We start from the raw sequence: 15035 nt of genomic DNA, 5'->3' as shown, positions 1-15035 counted from the left end.
CTAGACCGAATTTGACCAAAATCAACACCTTTATACAGCCTAACATCACAAGTGCATTTGAGACATTTTATCCTCGCACAAGCAAAAGAGCCCGGTGTATAAAATCAACAGTAAGTTCTTTGATAAGAGAGTAGCGCTAGGTGTATCAGAATTTTGGGGGAATTTTTGACACCCCTAACAGAAAACTGCGAATAAAATATAGAAAACTGGTAATTTCTCTTTCTAAAGTGGGTTATTTATTTTCTTTATAGAATATACTTCCAAAATAAACTATTTAAGTTGTTTAAAATATAATAGAAATATTATTTTTCATTTTTTAAAAAACAGTGTTTAAAAAGTACGTGCAGCCATTTTGTTACGTAGTGAAATCAATTGATTTTTACGAGATGAATATTTTTCAATTTTTAAACTTTAAAAATCTATCAAAATTTTCCTATTCGTTCAATTTTTACGTTTTTTTAGGGTGAATGTAAAATTTTATGCTCTTTCCGATAAACTGAATATAATATTGTAGACAAACGTTGTTTTATAAATTCACCCCCCCATTTTGAAATGTCTATGAGAATTTTAATAATTAATTTTTGTTCACACGTTTTATATATCACAAATTTAAGATAAAACATCAATAAATAAAATACTCAAATTTAAAACAAAAAAAAGAACACTTATCTGTAAATTTACCGGTAAAGTCCAAAATGTAAATCCTTCTTTTTTCGATAACCACGTGTTTTTTTTGTTTTTTTTTAAGTGGAAGCTTATTTTTTGTTTAGAATTTTCCAGTCAATATTTTTCGGTCAGTGTATATTTTTATATTTAATTCCTGGTTTCCTTTTTTTCGATATAAAAAAAGACGATACCCCATAATGCAGATTTATAGTATAATAAATAAAAAATTCAGGTATTTCTTTAAGATATTAAAAAAAAATTACATTTCATATGCTCGTTATTCCGTAATCCGTGTAAATCCAAAAATAAAAGATCCCAGTTTTCATGTACGATAGCATAAACACGCCAACATTAAAAAAAGGACGATAAGTTATCTCCCTTTGGTATTTATAAGTCGGACAGCAAAACCATAAGCATTCTTTTAATCAGACTTATTTACTTGTCTTTAAAGAATTTTATTGGAATAATGGTGAGTTTATTTTTTTACTACACGTATTTTTTTACTTTCTGTAACTGATGAGAAAGTTGTATTTAAATTTTATTTTGACTTTTTAAACTTTATTTGAGTAAAAAACATAAATTTTTCAGGTAATTTCTACACTTTATCGCCGAAAATGTTTCGACGATAAAGTAAAAGTTACTACGTTTGTATTATTACTGTCTGTCTGTACACATAGATTAAAAAGAAAGTGGTCTAAAAACAAAAATATAGCAAATAAATGTTATCAAAGGCAAGATAAGTTACTTTTCTACCTAACTGGATAATATTTTACTGTCTTTATTTAATGCAACAATGTTGCAAAACAAACCCGCAATGTGGCCATAAAGTGGGTGCCCATTTGACGTCACATCATTATAAAAAAGTGACCCCCCACTTTGTGACCATTTGTAAAATTTCTTATCTTGGAAACTACTAGTTTCGTTTGCCGTATATATAAATTGTTATTTCCGTTTTCAGAACCCCGAAAACCTTTAAAAGTGGAAAATTTGGAGGAATATAATCCCATATCGAGATTACTAACGTTTCTGAATTAGTGTTTTTTTACACTCATAGGCTTCCGTAGATAACAAAGTGAGAATCTTAACATCCGGTTTCTTTAAACTTTCTTTAAAGACACGAGTTGTCGTAATATGTGTTGGAAAAATCCTTCCATTTAAAAAATACATGGATTATAATACATAAATATGAATAAATTCTCATACAGGAAGATTAAAAGAAAGCATATCTTACTCATGTGGACCAGGTAAGTGATATTTTGCCAGTTAAAATAAATATCGTAAGATTCAACTAGTGTAATTTGTTCGACATTCCGTGAAATGTTAAGTGAAGAAATCCAAGGAAAAATAAATAAAATTGTTTATTTCTCTATTAAAGCTTTTATGATATTAAAATTTGGTCTTTGCTAGTTTTATTGAAATAAAATTTACGGGTTTAAATTACGTTTTCATATTGTTATAATCTGATAGACGGATAGGTGTCTATTCAAACAAATGTTTCTTGTGGCGACTCGGCTGAAAATTCTGATACTGCTAGAGTAGCGCGTTCGAAATAACTGTTTCGGCTTAGAGCGCAAGTGAACAATGATACTTGAATTTACATTTTAAATTCAACCAATTATAAAAAAAATACTTTTTAACATCAACAGTAGGTTCTCCACAGTGCAATGTTGACAACAATTTATTATGGATTAAGTCACTGCAGCGAAGCATGTAAAGCTTTCTTCCGGTGAATTGAGTTGGGTTCCTGACTAGAGTAGGCAATCAATAGATTTCGTTGAAAAATGGGCGATTTCACCGATTTCCATGACAATAAATGTATTAGAAGTGTGGAAAATTCGTTGATCCCCATTCAACTCCAGGCAACGCCGGATCTCCCTTATAACTGATTATAAAATGATTGAAAATAATGCATGAAATTAGCCAATTAGAACTGCACGCCTGTGGAACTCTGTTCCGTCTACCTGCTTCCCTTTGGACTAAAACTTGGATGTCTTCAAGTCCAATGGTAACAAATTCCTAATGAACCGCCCCCTTAATTAAACACTTCATCAAATCTCCACACTAACGTAATGTACTTGCAATAACCCTTATCCCTGAGTGGCTTCCGGGCCTTGATAAGTGGTGATCACTGTGTAAAAAAAAAAATTTTTTAAAAGCCAAATGCGTTTAGTTAAGAGTGAAGAACTCTTAACTATTCTGGATTCTTTAAAATTTATAATTTTACTGACGATTAAAAAACGGTCGATAAGAAAACGGATTCGTAAAATCGCATATCACTAAATCCTGCACGATATTCTCACAACGATATCTAGCATTAAACTTTCTTGCGATGTTACAACATACAATTTAACTTATGACTACTCCCCTTCTTTCTATTTCCGTTTTTCCTCTCTGCCCCTAACCACCTCTTTCTCTCTCTCCTTCTCTATGTATGTATATATATATATGTATGTCTCTATTTATTTCTCTCTTTATCTCTATGTTTTTAATTAGTCATCTCATTTACATCTTCATACTACTTCTTTCATTGTATCTTTATTTGCTTTATTATTACTGTTTCCACCTACCATTTTAACATGCAGATAAAGTGTGCACAGTGACACGATAACAGTAGTATCATAATTTTAGGCATATATATATATATATATATATATATATATATATATATATATATATATATATATATATATAGTACTTATTAAATACTTATAGACACTAGTGTTTCATCCTTTTGGGAATCTTCAGTGCAGAGTGATACGATACAGGTATTGTACAACATATATGAACTAATTTCTCTTCCCACCAAGGCTATCATAATTTTAAGAAAATTGAAATAATTTTTAGAACATGGATCATTAGGATTTCCAAATTAATACATAAATACATTGTGTTGGTTAATGAGTTCACAACCCTTGCTTCACCATAAATTTCAATATTACTGAGTTTCTTTCCTTCCTCGCTATCGGTACTATTATTGTAAGGAACATCATGTTATTTTTGGAAGATGTCTCAGCAGAATTTTTAAAATTAATGCATACATACATTGACACAGTTAAGTGATTAGACAACCCTTGCTTCATTATAAAATTCCACGTTACTCTGTTTCATTTTTCCCTCACTACCGACAAAAAGTTTTTTTGGGAAAAAAGACGTCATTTTCTGAAGATTACTCAGCAGGCTTTACAAACAAATAAACAAATATGTTGAGAAGTTTGTGATTAGGAAACCCTTGCTTCACTACCAAATTCCACATTAATGTGGTCTTTCCCTCCCTACTATTGACACCATCATTTTAAGTGAAATGATATCATTTCTTGACCATAACTCGGCAGGTTTTCCAAATAATTACATAAATCCATTGACGCGAGTGATCATTAGGCAACTTTTACTTTACCACAATTTTTAATATTAATATAGTTCTCCCCCCCTTACTATCACAACCGCCAACAACACATTAGTAAGAAACGATGTCATTTCCGGAATATGATACCATAGTTATTCCATATTTTTTAAACATGACCTCGTGGGAAACTGCATAGTGACCCCAAAAGAGACATTACTCTTTCCAGCCCCACCCTAAAAGTGAAAGTTTGTTAATTCCTAAAGAACTCCAGAGCAGGTTAGAAACAACATAATCATGTATCTTTCTACTAACCACTACAACTGTGACGTCATTCCCCCAAGTAAACGTTAAAAATTCAGAAAAATATTGTTGCCCACCGACAGAAACTAATAAATTGTCTGGGCTTTCATTACAAACACACCAATCAATTAACTTACATTAAATTATTTTTCAAAATTCTTGGATATGTTACTAATTTCGACAATCAGTTTTCATAATTTTAATCCACATTATCGCCCTCCTCTTACGAAAAATAATAACCTAATGAATTGTCTGGATTGTTTATTTCATTACAAAGACACCAATCAATTAACTCACATTTCATCATTTTACATAATACCTGGTTATGTTACTAATTTCGAAAATCTTTTTTCATAATTTTAACCTACATTATCACCATTCCTTACAAAAATAATAACTTTGATATATTGTCTGCGTTGTTTGTTCTTTAAAACACATCAATCAGTTTATTCAAATTTCATCATTTATCATGATTCTTGGATATGTTACTAATTTCGACAATCATTTTTCATAATTGTAACCCACATCATGGAAACCCCCTTACGAAAATAATAACTTTGATATATTGTCTGGGCCGATTATTTCATTAAAAACGCACCAATCAATCAGCTCACATTTCATAATTTTTCATAATTCTTGTATATGTTACTAATTTCGACAATCATTTTATATACAGAGTCGATATTTTAGATAAGGGGTATTGAGATTTCAGAAAAACTTTTTAACGGGTTTCGGCTAGAAATTTAGCTGTCAAGGTGTCAAGTTTAAGCGATTTGACGTTTGAAAACTCTACCAAACTTCTCTAATGTGGGACTTAAATACTTGAAATTTCAGATGTAGGTACCTTGGGAATGTCTCAAACTTTTTAATTTGATTTAAGCCTAAAACAATAAATGTGAAGACGTCTAAATTGGTGTCAGTGTTAAAAAAAAAAGTTTGACCTCTCAGCCAATTTCTGGTCTCACAATATGAATTTTTACATAAAGTGTATTAAGATATGGGGCAAGCTTTTTAATCGTGGGTTTTTTTTTTTTGCTGAAGATCTGGCTACCAAGTGGTAAAAGTTAAAAAGATTTGATTTTGTGCTCCCCAGCAAACTATTTACCAAATTTACGTCTAAACATTTGAAATTTTAGATAAAATGTATTAAGAGATGTAGCAAGCATTTTAATCAGTTTTTGGTCGAAAATTTTGCTGCTAAGAGGTCAAAGTTGAAAGGTTTGACTTTTGCAAACTCTACGAAACTCTTCCACCAATTTTTGGTCTAAACATTTGAACTGTTAGATGTAGGTTACCTGAATATGCGGCCAACTTATATATATATATATATATATATATATATATATATATATATATATATATATATATATATATATATATATTGTGAATTAAATTTTTTAACTTATATATGTATATATATATATATTGTGAATTAAATTTAGTTTATATATATATATATATATATTGTGAATTAAATTTTACTTATATATATATATATATATATATATATATATATATATATATATATATATTGTGAATTATTTTTTTTTTAATTTTTGGGAACACTCTCCCACATATGCTATTCAAACTTAATTCATTTGGGTATTTAGTCTTAATTTTTATTGCACAACAACAAGATCAGTAATTATTTTTTTTTAATTTTTTAATTTTTTACCTTTTTGACGGAACCGAAAGGCGAGGTTTCCCACGTGTAATTTAAGCTGAATTTATATGGGGATCTATTTTTTTTATTTTTATAATACAACAACAAAAAAGGTCGATATTTTGGCATATATATGTATGTGTATATGGATGTGTATGTGCATATTTGTTCAAATACATATATATATATATATATATATATATATATATATATATGTGTGTGTGTGTGTGTGTGTGTGTGTGTGTGTATGTATGTATGCATTGAGCATTGGCAATTCTCATGTTTATATCTGATTAAACCACTACAAGGACCCGACAATATTTTTAGGACACTTTGAAAAAAGTACTTCAATGTTGTTACTAGTGCCAAACATTTTGAGATTGTAAGTACGTAGTTAAGGAGTGAAAATCTAATACGAGTGTAATCATTTTTTAGTTTGGCTTTGATAATTTTAGTTTCTTGTGACTTTTTCGAAAACTTGCGCGACACTATTTTTACGACATGACAAAAAATCCTATTTTATTAAGAGCTATATTCATGTATATATTGCTGTATGTTAATTTTCTGCTTGTATACTTAGCTGTCATCATTAGAATCAATTATCTGCTCTATTCTACTAGCAAAGTAAGTTTAATCAGGTAAAATGCATTCAAAATAAGTCGTTGGTTTGGCAAGGAAGAAGCGGAAAGATGGCATCAGCATCAACAGGATCGTCATGGATTTGAAGCTGTCGAAATTAACGGTAGAATACATGCTGAAGACAAACTCCGAGCGGAAAAAGAAGAGAGGACGGAAAGGATCAATTGGCAAGAGGACTGAAAGGAGAATGAAGAAGACTGTGACATAGTTTTGACATTTGGAGAAATAGTTACAGCAAGCAAAGTGAAGGAGAAATGTGAATTGGATGTAGACGTCCGAACAGTTGAAAGAACGCTGCATAAGATTGATTTGAAGTATGCAAAGTTAAGAAAAAAATTACACTAAAAAATAAACACAAAAGGGCAAGACTGGAGAGTGCTAAAAGGTGGTTATCAAAGCATATTGACTTTAAGAAATTTATATTTACTGATGAGAAGCGTTTAAAGTTTGATGGGCCTGATGAATGGTGTACTTGGTCGAGAAAGGGTGAGCCTGTTGTACTGAACAAACGACAGATGGGAGTAGGAGGAGTTCTATAGCAAGAAAATTGCAGCATCCATGTGTCAAAACTCATGGAAGAATGGATGGCTAAAGTGAATATGACTACTTTGGAATGTTCTGCAAAAAGCCCAGCTCTAAATTTAATGGAAGATGTTTGGGAAATGCTTGCGCAACTTGTTTATGATGGATCTGAAATAACGAAAGAGGCTCAACTATGAGAACGAATACTAGATGCCAAAAAACAACTAATACAAACACGTAGATATGTTATTGTGCATATGTTCGGTCATTATGAAGAGAGATCGATAAAAGTTATTGCGAAAAAAGGTGATATTACAGACTATTAACAGTTGTCCGAAAAATAATGTCGCGTGTATTTTGTAAAAACTGATGAAAGTTAAATATTTTTTCTTACCTAATCTATTTTCTTCAATTTTTATTGCAGGTATTGTCTTTATATGTTTATGCTATTCTATTGAAGGAATTTCACCACTTTATGGTACTCGAAAAGTCGAATACTGAAGTGTCCGAAAAATATTGTCGGGCCCTTGTAGGAGCGATGCGCCCTTAGCATTTTTATCAAGGAATACATATAAGAAGGGAGAGCTCTCATATAAAACATGGGGGTTGTTATTCGTGCTATATGTAGCAAATATCTGCACCAACTTATGCTATCAACATTTAATAGAATTTTGAATATTGCTACATAAGCCTTCACTACTATAAACAAATATTTGTGTGGTAGTCCAAAAGCAATATTTAGTTCAATTAGTTCCAGGAAAACATTCTCATCAAAACCACTGGTGAAGGAATGGGGCGACAGAGACGTGTAAATGGTTTAGCTGGCACTCTCTTACTAAAGATTTAAGCAGTAGTATTCACTAGCTTATAGCAATTCAATTACAAACCAATGAGCAGGTGTGTTCTTTGCGTCCTCCAGTAGTGGTAGCTCAGGTCTTTTTTTTAGCTGTAGCGCTGTTTTCCCCAAACTGAGAAGCGGTCAATAAAACAAACCCTAAAAATTTCTTGCTCATTTTACATTCCTGATAGGCTACTGCATCGGTCTGGTTATCAGCTACGCAGCTGAAAGAAAAAACTATTTGAAACCTAATTGTAGAGCATAAAATGTTCACACATCAGAAAACAGCACAACATACCAATTGTCGCTTTGAGTTAAACTCGTCTTGCGAGATTGACCCAGTAATAGAAATTTTACAGGGGCTATACGGCAAAAGTGAGGTAAAACATCGTCAACCAGGTGTTGGCTTTGCCATCAATTCCGACATTGCAAAATCCTTGTCGTCGCTACCGGAGGAAAGCCATCTTAGTCCGTATCATGACACTGGATCATCAGAACGACACTCATGCTACATTCGTAAGCTGCTATGCTCCAATAATGATCACTTCAGAAAAACATGTTCTTTTATTAAATGTTATTTCATATATCGTCTCAATGTTCTCTTATTCCCCCGTGAGGTGCATTGTTTGGATCATCTCATATTTGGTTAAAATGCCGTTTATGCATGAATTTAGGACCTTAGATAATGTACACCATATTTCCGATTGTTTTGTATATGGTGCCCAATTCCCGGGAAGACATGTTTTTGTAAGTTTTGTAGAAACTTTTTTCCACTAGGTCATAGCGTTTTTAGATTTTCAAATACGATTCTTATTTTTCATTGGAACATAGTCTCCGCTGGGTTTATTGCTGATGGTGTATAAAGGTTAGGTGTTGTTCTATACATCTGTAGAAACTGTGCAGTGCTGTTTCCATAGGTGTGCCGCATGTTTTTTAGATTGCTCGTTTCAAAGTATCGCCGAAGTTTTCCGCCTGACCGTTTGATCGCAGGTGGTACAATAGAATCGTTACATCTTTAATTTGGAAACTCTCACAGAACTTCTTGAAATCGATGGACGTAAATTGAGTGCTGTAGTCACTTACTAAACTGTCTCAAATCTCAAACCGGCCAAATAATTCATAGAGGAAATTAATAACTAATACTGTAGTGGAGGCTTACATCTGAGGACTTCTGATTATTTTGTGTCGCTGTCCACCACAATTTAGTATACCAATCCTCCAGTGGTCCTGCAAAATTTATATAAATTCTAGACCTATGTTGGTTTGTTTTGGATCATGGCTTAAAAATTATTGGGATGCCTTTGTCGTCAAAGCACAACCCTTGCCTAAGTCGACCATGTTTTGGGTGTCTTTATCCGTCTCCGACGAATATATGTAACTACGCATGAGTTTCGTCATTCTATTTATTTTTGGGTGGCCCATATTAAAGTTTTTTCATTATTCCCTTTTTTAATGCTCTTGGTATGGCCAACCTGTCGATGCATAGTAAGACGCCATCACACATAGGAAAATTGCTTTGTATTTGTTGGTCTTTATTTGTTATTTTCTGTTTTGTAGCACTAATAAATAAATTCGTCTTGTTGGTGATTCAAGTATAATTTCATGTAGTATGACTGAAAAGTCGCTGATAGTATTGCACATCATTGTTTTAATTTCACTATCAGTACATAAAGAAGAAGTTATTGAATTTTTAATACGGTCATTCTGTCTCGGAACCTACCTTGAAAGTCCGTCCGCATGTCGGACGAGTTGCTTGGAAGAGAGGTACTCTAACTTGAACAGTAATTCAACAAAATAGTACTCCACCTAATCAGTCTATTCTCTTTGTAGATGAGTATCTCTTTTCTTCAGTCCAAAGGTGGTTGATAGGGTGTTTGTAGTATAGGTGTTACGCATGTTTTTTTAGATTGTACATATCGTAGTATAGGTGTTCCGCGTGTTTTTTAGATTGTAAATATCGTTGGAACTTTGCAACTGCTTAGATAATAGCAAGAGCTTCTTTTTCGATTTGTGAATAGTACTTTTTCTGCCGTAAACAGAGATCTTGAAAATATGTTATTTTATGTATGATCCAGGCCCTATTCCATACGAACTCGCACCGCTAGCTACTATGATACTTAATTTAAGTGAGGGATAGATTTGAAGTTAGTTTATTTGTTTTCTCGAATGCCGCCTACCATTCAGGTGTCCATTTCCACACAATGTACTTTTTTAGTAGCTCGTCCAGTGGAACCCGAAGGTCTTGCATATTGGGAATGAATATTTGGTAATACTCCGCAAAGTTTAAAAAACTTTGTAATTTTGTAATATTTTGGGAACCGGCATGTGTCATCACTTCCGGGTCCGGCATCTTGCTGTTTTTGTCGATCATGTGTACCAAGTATTTTATTTCTTTCATTCCTTCTTTTATTTTAAAACCAAAATCCTTTATTCGAGAGAATACCTTGTGTACATGTTTTCGAAAGTGTTCTCTGATCTCGCGTCTTATGATGAAAGTGAAATCAAAGTCGCCCAACATATTATTCATAATTTCTTGAAAAATAGCGGACGCTACCTTGAATCCAAAAGCTTAACTTTGGAATTTGAATAATCCTTTATAAGTATTAAGACCGGGTGGGACAGAAATGACGGCTGTTTTTTTTTTTTTATTACTATTGCAGACGTTGGACAAAATCACTGTGAATTTGGCGTCAATTAATAGTTGCTAAAATTAAAAAATTACTAAAATTTTGATTTCAGGTTTTTAGCAAGATACGTGTCTTTCTGGCGTTGACAAAAAATATGGTGCTCCAAGACCTTTTTGTCTCTCCCATTTCCAACACTGTTTATTTAGTCCAAATCCTGTAATAGTAATTTCAAAAACACTTGTCATGTTAGAGATTGATGTTACAGGGTGTTTTACCGCTGCTATTCAGTTTAGTAGTTAACCAGATTCGTTGTTATTCCAGCTCCCGTTGTTATCAGACTTTCATTATACAAAAGTTCGATTGAATTGCACTATTATTGTCGGCGTTGTTGCATATACACATACATATTTATTATTGTTGTTATTAGAATAAGTAGTAGTAGTAGTAGTAGTAGTATCCTAAGATAAAATAGATTTTGTCAATACAGTTGTTGACTATTTCACTCTACCGTTTAATAAATTTAAAGTTTAGGATTACGAACTTCTTTGTCAGAAATTAGCTACATAAGTTGTCTAAATTTGTGCTGATATTTCGTATTATTTTCCACTTGACCATCGGCGAGCGTACACTCCGTTTGAGTTTCCAGTAACAAAGAATCTGATTGGCTTACTAGTAAACTTAATACCACGTTTATATATAAAAACACGCCGTAACCTCAATTTTATAATATAGCTAGACGAATCCTCACTAGAATCAATACGGAAAATTCTGTGTAGGTTAAATTCCATATATATTTTCTATAACTTACTACCAAAAGCTACTCAAGTATTTAGCACTGTTAAAGTAAATACTGAAATTCAATACATAAAATATTATATCTCCTATACTAGTAGAGAGGCCCACCGTTGCCCGGGATAAAATGATGATCGACGAATATTTTACACTTCTATATTTTATTATCATTGAAATCGGTAAAATCGCGCCTCTTTCAATCAAATCGATTGATTACCTGCTCTTGCTGAGGACCAATCACAGTAAAGTGGAAGGAAGCTTCAAATTTCTCCGCGCAATGGTTTAGTCCACAATATATTGTAGTCTACTTTGCACTAAAAAAAACTACTGTTGATTTTATAAAATGATTTTTATATATAATGGCTTAAATTAAAGTTTAAAATGCAAAAGTAAAGTACCATGTTTTAATTGTGCTCTAAGCAGAAATATTTATTTCGAACGGGCCTCTGTCATATCAAAGAAACTACTATTGACGTTATATGTTTGGCCTTTCGACGTGAAGGATGAACATTTCTGAAATGAACTGTTGGCGTTAAGCCGTGTGAGGTGTAAACTTTGTCCAAAATCTTTTATCGGATTTTTTTCGATTATCGATACTATCTAGGACATTCCGATACGAAACTAATCTAAGAACAGTTCGTGTGAAATTTCATAAAAATCAGCCGAGCCGTTTTCGAGTCTATAGGGAACGAACTCATGCATGCAAACGCATACACAAAATGTATTTTATATAATAGCAGATATAGATAGATAAAAGTATATATATATATATATATATATATATATATATATATAGAGAGAGAGAGAGAGAGAGAGAGAGAAAGAGTTCTTAGCATAATTTGAAACCGTCTGTTTATTATATAAACCTTCATTTCGTTAAATTATACCGCCAACTACTTACCTAGCATAATGCAAATCTCTTTGAGCGCAAACGGAGCACTTTAAAAGTAGCGTTCAATGTTTATGTGAAGAAATTGGAAATATGATTTACAACTGTTGACCATAAAACTGATCGTTTTAAGTTCGATTCCTGGCTTTGGCTGGAGTGCTAGTCTAGCCGCAATAATAGCTGTGATACAGCGAAACATTCTATCTGTAGATAACTATATATATATATATATATATATATACATTATGTATAAAAACTAAAGAGAGATATATAACATACTAGAAATATTTGGAATCAAGTCTCCCCTTGCTACTATTATAGAGCATTTGAAATCATAGCAGCAAGTTTTAGTCTCCTCTCAATCAATACCAGAGGTTTGGGGAAAATATAAGATATTTTGTAATTCATATGCAAAACTAAGAAAATAAATAACTATGAATCAAACGAGTTATGGCTTCAAAAAATGCCAAAAGTAGGCTCTTAGTGTGCGACTTAAGGGAAAATGTTACACTTCACGATATATGTTATAACCTTTCCAACGAGCCTTCATTTGTTAAATTCTGATCAATAGTCACTGTGACTTGGAACTTATAAAATTCCAAAAAAGGTGACACACACACACACACACACACACACACACATATATATATATATATATATATATATATATATATATATATATCTTTGGTTCTATAGGACGAAACTACATGAAGGCTTTTCGAAGACTATAATACTAGTCTCTGGTTAAAATTTTATGATAATTAGTAAAAAAAAAAAAAAAAAAAAAAAACTATATTTTCAAACCAATAAAATATGCTCAAATTTGCCTATATTTGTATATATATTCACCTGCGGGCCAGTTTCCTTGCTTGTGTACATGTGTATATATATATAGTCACCTGCAGGCCAGTTTTGCTGCTTAGGTTGTCTCTCCTGTTGCCTTGCCAGGCGACTAATATATAGAAAGAGAGAGCGAGAAAGAGAGAGATGAAAAAATTGATGGGACAGAATAACTTTAAAAAGTCTTTTAGTTTTAATCATCTAATTCGACGGGTTCAGCATTTATAATTATTATTGATTTCATCTTGCTATTATAATCTAACGTGAACCTGTAAATTGGTAGAAGCTCCGATATTCATTTTGATCACGAGTTATTTTTTTTTTTTTTTGTAAGACAATCTGAATCCTCTTTCTGTTCTGTATATTGTTTTCTTTGTATGAATAATACAATAAAATGCCACCTGTGGCCATAACGCCAGAATTAATATGTTGTTTTTGTCGTGAGATTTTTTTTCTGCAGGCGAATTTTACTTGTCAATGGAGATTGTCAAACGATATGAAAGCTTTTGAAAAAGACGCCTCTGTCTTCTCCAATTTCTAGTGGTCTGCAATATCCTCTCTGCAATATTCCATTTGCAATATTCATTACTTAAATAACAATCTGATTTTTTTTTGTTGCTACCGTAGTCGTCGTCGTCATTGTTGCTGTTGTGCTAGTATTGTTTGTTTGCTTTTTGTTTTTGCTATATGGTGTTCTTGGCTTACCGCCATCATTAACTGTTTTTGTATAATGTTTTATATTTTTATTGCTTGTTTTGTTTTTATGGTTCTTCTTCATATTATCATTACATTTCGTATCACTACTGATTTTTCTGATGTTAATTTTCGTTTGTGCGTTTCCTCAATCTTCTCTCTGCCACGTCACTTAATAAAATAACATTCTGCGGTTGCTTCTCTTTGTTCGTAATGTTGTTTACAAGAGACTTGGTCCTCTGTCCGTTGACCTAAAATATCTTAGTGGCTAACCTTTGTATTGAGAGCTTTATACGCTTCATAATATTTCAATATACACAGAACAGGTGGGCATGGTGTACGTTTTAATGAACTGTCGCCATTGCTGTGGGGTGTGTATATCGGGGACGACACATAAAAGGATGCACAGAATGGGGACATTTATAATAATTAGTGCACAGTTTATAGTATTAATAGGAGCTTGCTATAAATAGAGACGTAAACAGTTCGTTTAACACGGAGGGTAGTCATTATTTATGTTGGGGATACCGTTAACACTTTTGAGGAAGTGGACAGACAGTTAACACTTTGAAAGGGTGTTTCATACAAAGTTCATTTTACAAGATAAATCACAAAAACACATTACCTTTTCGATTTAAAGATGACAAATGAAAACTTACAAATTACATCATGATATTTATCTTTCCAGCTGGTGGGGGTGGTGGTGGTGATGATGATGATAATGATGATGATGATGACGACGACGACGACGAGGACGACGACGACGATTAGGTATTCGAATGCTTTGCAGAAGTACATTGTCTTGTCTCCCTTTTTTGTTAGTTTCCAAAAGGGCTTCAGCTAACTCAACTCTCCTCCTTCCCGAGTATCCTAGCTATGCTCTCAGCTACGTCTATGAACTCTGACAACTTCTGAATATATTGTAAATCTATCTTTCTTAATGACGTTAAAACATGCTCGGACATGTGATTCTCCTCGCGTGAATTTACATATTACATATGCCTCCACATGTTTTCGGCCACACAAAGAAAATTCCTAAATTGAATTGTTCATCCTGCTAACTCTGACATGTATTTAGTTATTTTTTAAACACAATGGACAATTGCTCCGCATTCATAGGGTTGCAACATGTACTCTTTTAAATTTCTGATTACTGGGTGCCGTTGTAGCATTTTCCTTTAATAAATATATTTTCAAACATTATTTACTTTGTTTCTCTAATT

The 15035-nt window shown here is 32.5% G+C and overlaps 1 protein-coding gene across 1 annotated transcript in view; it reads right to left on the bottom strand.

The window, feature by feature from the left end:
• Positions 1 to 14764, bottom strand: part of LOC145292357 (uncharacterized) — a 102598-nt gene extending 87834 nt beyond the window's left edge. The window contains exon 1 of the mRNA XM_080138688.1: positions 14472 to 14764. Coding sequence (XP_079994814.1) covers positions 14472 to 14610 — 139 coding nt within the window. The 5' untranslated portion in view covers positions 14611 to 14764. The remainder of the gene's footprint in view (positions 1 to 14471) is intronic.
• Positions 14765 to 15035: the final 271 nt, after the last annotated feature.

This window comes from Euprymna scolopes, chromosome 13 (genome assembly GCF_053919585.1).
Source record: "Euprymna scolopes isolate OS-2025 chromosome 13, ASM5391958v1, whole genome shotgun sequence".
NCBI classification, from domain to species: domain Eukaryota; kingdom Metazoa; phylum Mollusca; class Cephalopoda; order Sepiida; family Sepiolidae; genus Euprymna; species Euprymna scolopes.
Note: the sequence above shows the minus strand (reverse complement) of the source record. Positions and strands in the feature narration are given on the sequence as shown.